This window comes from Ranitomeya variabilis, chromosome 1 (assembly GCF_051348905.1).
Source record: "Ranitomeya variabilis isolate aRanVar5 chromosome 1, aRanVar5.hap1, whole genome shotgun sequence".
Classification (NCBI taxonomy): Eukaryota; Metazoa; Chordata; class Amphibia; order Anura; family Dendrobatidae; genus Ranitomeya; species Ranitomeya variabilis.
Window position 1 is genome coordinate 501575017 of NC_135232.1, and position 5632 is coordinate 501580648.

At 53.4% G+C, this 5632-nt stretch overlaps 1 protein-coding gene across 4 annotated transcripts in view; it reads right to left on the reverse strand.

Annotated features, from left to right (window-relative positions):
• GATAD2A (GATA zinc finger domain containing 2A) overlaps positions 1–4558 on the reverse strand; it is a 114952-nt gene extending 110394 nt beyond the window's left edge. Inside the window, exon 1 of one of the 4 annotated variants that reach the window (XM_077252359.1) lies at positions 3973–4558. In XM_077252359.1, the coding sequence (XP_077108474.1) occupies positions 3973–4014 (42 nt within the window). In that variant the 5' untranslated portion in view covers positions 4015–4558. The remainder of the gene's footprint in view (positions 1–3972) is intronic. The other 3 variants (XM_077252351.1, XM_077252378.1, XM_077252369.1) reach the window with 3 other exon arrangements.
• Between the last annotated feature and the right edge of the window lie 1074 nt (positions 4559–5632).

Genomic DNA, 5632 nt, shown 5'->3' on the forward strand with positions numbered 1-5632 from the left:
AGAAAGAAAGAGAGAGAAAGAGAGAAAGAAAGAGAGAGAGAAAGAGAGAAAGAGAGAGAGAAAGAGAGAGAGAAAGAGAGAGAGAAAGAGAGAGAGAAAGAGAGAGAGAAAGAGAGAGAGAAAGAGAGAGAGAAAGAGAGAGAGAAAGGAAAAAAAAAAATCCCCATTGACTTGCATTGGGTTTCGGTCGGCCCCCCCCCGTTTCACAATAATCGGCCGATTTCACACGATCAGTTTCACACGATCCGACTTTCGAGAAGTCGATCCTAAAAAAGTAAAAGTCGCTCAACCCTAGTGATGAGCGAGTGTGCTCGTTACTTGAGTTTTCCGACCATGCTCGGGTGATTGGCGTGCTCATAGATTATGTTTGCGTCTCCCGCATCTGCATATTTTGCGGCTGCTAGACAGCCTGAATACATGCAGGGTTTTCCTGTTTGTTAGGAAATTCGCACATGTATTCAGGCTGTCTAGCAGCCGCAAATCATGCAGCTGCAGTGACACAAACAATCTACCAGCACGCCCAAGATACTGGGAGATCACCTGAACATGCTCGGAAAACTTGAGTAACGAGCACACTCGCTCATCACTAGCTGTAAGCCATAATCATCAACATTAACAGAAATAAACACTAGAAATAGATCACTATTTGTAGTGACTATATATGATTTTCACTTTTTGTATTGAAGAACTGAAAGTTTACTTATTGATGATATTCTAATTTTGTGAGAAGCAACTGTATTTATGGCACTTTTTGTTCATCTTTACTTATTTCCAGATGAATCAAACCTGGGACAACATTATATTTTGCCTTCTTGTCTGGAAATGATATGTGATAGCAATAAATTCCCTCAGTACATAATTTAAGCACACTACATATTTCAGAATGTGAAACCTCTGAAAAGTGCTCTATTTACCATTACATATAAATTAATGGACATGTACTAAATGGTTCTAGTTACTGTGAGCTAAAATAATCAATCAGGATAAAATGATGGGCACTGTAATATGCCATAAGGTGATGGACAGATGTTGAAGGAGCATGGAACACAATGCTTCTGTCTCAGCTTATAAAGGGGTCAAGCAGAAGCAGCAGGGCTAGAGCGGAAGTATGGTACATCTCTCCTGCCAGGGAACATCCTCTGACTGTACTGAAGCCACCTAGCTGTACAGTAAGCACATTAACCCTTCTGACAGACGTCACTGGCTGCAGCCATTTTCTAAGTATCCGACAGTGCCAACCCCCATTTACAGCTACCCTGCCAATTAGTGGAGAGCATTTACCGTGCCACGGAGCGGTTTAAGGCTGGGGACAAGTGCTGCATTCTGAAATAAGTTTTTACATAACACCGAACACACGTAGGGTTTATGTGAGGATATTAGCAAACAAATACACTCATTCATGGGGTCTTTTTGAGGTCAGGGCAGGATGAGCTCACAGATCACAATAGAACTAGGTGAATAAAGACTATTGTTGGACAGAGGGATTCGGGGCTCTATTGATCTCCACTATTTAACATACTTGTAGAAGAAAGCCATGCAGAAGGGGCAGACCACTCCAAAAAAGGTCTGAAGGAAGTATAGCGCAAGCCCACTCACAGGTGCAAGCTGTCCCCCTAAGACTAAAGAGCAAGCTCTTCAAGTACCCCCTTACTCTCCCCCACAAGTAGATTGCAAGCTCTTCGCCGAGCACCCCCTGCTCTCCTCTCCACCATTAGAGTGCAAGCTCTTGGGCCCCTGCTCTCCTCTCCCCCACCATTAGAGTGCAAGCTTTTCACCTAGCACCCCCTGCTCTCCTCTCCCCCACTATTAGATTGCAAGCTCTTCACCTAGCGCCCCCTGCTCTCCTCTCCCCCACTATTAGATTGCAAGCTCTTCACCTAGCGCCCCCTGCTCTCCTCTCCACCATTAGATTGCAAGCTCTTCACCTAGCGCCCCCTGCTCTCCTCTCCCCCACCATTAGATTGCAAGCTCTTCGCCTAGCGCCCCCTGCTCTCCTCTCCACCACCATTAGAGTGCAAGCTCTTGGGCCCCTGCTCTCCTCTCCTCCACCATTAGAGTGCAAGCTCTTCACCTAGCGCCCCTTGCTCTCCTCTCCCCCACTATTAGGGTGCAAGCTCTTCACCTAGCGCCCCCTGCTCTCCTCTCCACCACTAGAGTGCAAGCTCTTCACCTAGCGCCCCCTGCTCTCCTCTCCACCACCATTAAAGTGCAAGCTCTTCACCTAGCACCCCCTGCTCTCCTCTCCACCACCATTAGAGTGCAAGCTCTTCGCCGAGCACCCCCTGCTCTCCTCTCCACCATTAGAGTGCAAGCTCTTGGGCCCCTGCTCTCCTCTCCCCCACCATTAGAGTGCAAGCTTTTCACCTAGCACCCCCTGCTCTCCTCTCCCCCACTATTAGATTGCAAGCTCTTCACCTAGCGCCCCCTGCTCTCCTCTCCACCATTAGAGTGCAAGCTCTTGGGCCCCTGCTCTCCTCTCCACCACCATTAGATTGCAAGCTCTTCACCTAGCGCCCCCTGCTCTCCTCTCCACCATTAGAGTGCAAGCTCTTCACCTAGCACCCTCTGCTCTCCTCTCCACCACCATTAGATTGCAAGCTCTTCACCTAGCGCCCCCTGCTCTCCTCTCCACCATTAGAGTGCAAGCTCTTCACCAAGCGCCCCCTGCTCTCCTCTCCACCACTATTAGATTGCAAGCTCTTCACCTAGCGCCCCTTGCTCTCCTCTCCACCACCATTAGAGTGCAAGCTCTTGGGCCCCTGCTCTCCTCTCCACCACCATTAGAGTGCAAGCTCTTCACCTAGCGCCCCCTGCTCTCCTCTCCACCACCATTAGAGTGCAAGCTCTTGGGCCCCTGCTCTCCTCTCCACCACCATTAGATTGCAAGCTCTTCACCTAGCGCCCCCTCCTCTCCTCTCCACCATTAGAGTGCAAGCTCTTCACCTAGCACCCTCTGCTCTCCTCTCCACCACCATTAGATTGCAAGCTCTTCACCTAGCGCCCCCTGCTCTCCTCTCCACCATTAGAGTGCAAGCTCTTCACCAAGTGCCCCCTGCTCTCCTCTCCACCACTATTAGATTGCAAGCTCTTCACCTAGCGCCCCTTGCTCTCCTCTCCACCACCATTAGAGTGCAAGCTCTTGGGCCCCTGCTCTCCTCTCCACCACCATTAGATTGCAAGCTCTTCACCTAGCGCCCCCTGCTCTCCTCTCCACCATTAGAGTGCAAGCTCTTCACCTAGCACCCTCTGCTCTCCTCTCCACCACCATTAGATTGCAAGCTCTTCACCTAGCGCCCCCTCCTCTCCTCTCCACCATTAGAGTGCAAGCTCTTCACCTAGCACCCTCTGCTCTCCTCTCCACCACCATTAGATTGCAAGCTCTTCACCTAGCGCCCCCTGCTCTCCTCTCCACCATTAGATTGCAAGCTCTTCACCTAGCGCCCCCTGCTCTCCTCTCCACCATTAGAGTGCAAGCTCTTCACCTAGCACCCCCTGCTCTCCTCTCCACCATTAGAGTGCAAGCTCTTCACCTAGCGCCCCCTGCTCTCCTCTCCACCATTAGAGTGCAAGCTCTTCACCTAGCGCCCCCTGCTCTCCTCTCCACCATTAGAGTGCAAGCTCTTCACCAAGCGCCCCTTGCTCTCCTCTCCACCACCATTAGAGTGCAAGCTCTTCACCTAGCGCCCCTTGCTCTCCTCTCCACCACCATTAGAGTGCAAGCTCTTGGGCCCCTGCTCTCCTCTCCACCACCATTAGCGTGCAAGCTCTTCGCCGAGCGCCCCTATTCTCTCCCATTAGGCTAGAGTGTAAGCTCTCTGGGCACTCTTAAAATCGCGGTTGTCCAGCCATGAACTACGGCGCCGAGCATTGCGTGTCCCCATAGCTGCTGCATCCATGTACGTGCACACAGGGCGGGCTCCGCTCGGAACATACGTGCCACAGCCCGATAACCCTTCCGAACCCAGAGCTCACCTCAGCAGGGGGACCTGGCTCCTCCCCCGAGTCCGGCCGCATGAAGGACTCCGTGATTGTGACTAGGGTCGACTGGGCCACAAAAGCCTGGACGTCCACGGTACTTTGGAACGTCGTATCTTCAAGCCTTAACTTCCAATAGCAGGAAACAAGCACTCCGGCTAGCCGAAATTACCGCTTTAAAGCCGGCTTCAAGGTTGCTAGGCAGAAAACTGCACCGGCGCCACGCTTCCGTGTAGCTGCTCCGTGACTGACAGAGGAGAGGACCAACCACACGAAGCTGGGGGTATGTGAGAGCATGGAGCTACCACACTGAGCCCTGGAGCTGTGTAGGGGGCGGAGCGTGCGCAGTCAGCATGGCAGGGCGTCAGCAGTGTAGCACTACCAAATTAGAATAGTCGTCGTTCTACACCCTCGGTGACGACTCTGCTAAGCCCCGCCCCATCACAACCCTCCATTCCTGAGCTGTAGCACCATTCATTGGGAGGCGCTACAACGGCACTCGTGCTTCCGAATTAGAAAAATTCCAGTGCACCGTTCTAAGCCAATGAAAAAGAGGCATGGGCGGTGACGTCACGCTTACTCCGTCTGGTGGGAGGAGAAGAGGCGGCTGTTAGTCTTAAAAAAAAAACGCTTTTCCCGCCCTTTTCGTGACGTTCCATTCAACTTGGCGGTGGTGGTAGAGGGATTCTTAAAGTGGCAAACAAGGGCTGTCCCATAATGCACCGTGAGAGGCTGTGACGTGTTAGGGTGACGCCGAATTGGCTGGGGTCCAAAAACTGTAAACATGGAGAGAATATGGGCCATAAGCGTACACTGTAACCATAGTGCCTCATCGTGGGAAGGTGGAGGGGCAGCCATAGTGCCTCATCCTGGGGAGGCAGAAGGGCAGCCATAGTGCCTCATCCTGGGGAGGCAGAAGGGCAGCCATAGTGCCTCATCGTGGGAAGGTGGAGGGGCAGCCATAGTGCCTCATCCTGGGGAGGCAGAAGGGCAGCCATAGTGCCTCATCGTGGGAAGGTGGAGGGGCAGCCATAGTGCCTCATCCTGGGGAGGCAGAAGGGCAGCCATACTGCCTCATCCTGGGGAGGCGGAAGGGCAGCCATAGTGCCTCATCCTGGGGAGGCAGAAGGGCAGCCATAGTGCCTCATCCTGGGGAGGCAGAAGGGCAGCCATAGTGCCTCATCCTGGGGAGGCGGAAGGGCAGCCATAGTGCCTCATCCTGGGGAGGCAGAAGGGCAGCCATAGTGCCTCATCGTGGGAAGGTGGAGGGGCAGCCATAGTGCCTCATCCTGGGGAGGCAGAAGGGCAGCCATAGTGCCTCATCCTGGGGAGGCAGAAGGGCAGCCATAGTGCCTCATCCTGGGGAGGCGGAAGGGCAGCCATAGTGCCTCATCCTGGGGAGGCAGAAGGGCAGCCATAGTGCCTCATCGTGGGAAGGTGGAGGGGCAGCCATAGTGCCTCATCCTGGGGAGGCAGAAGGGCAGCCATAGTGCCTCATCCTGGGGAGGCAGAAGGGCAGCCATAGTGCCTCATCCTGGGGAGGCAGAAGGGCAGCCATAGTGCCTCATCCTGGGGAGGCGGAAGGGCAGCCATAGTGCCTCATCCTGGGGAGGCGGAAGGGCAGCCATAGTGCCTCATCCTGGGGAGGCAGAAGGGC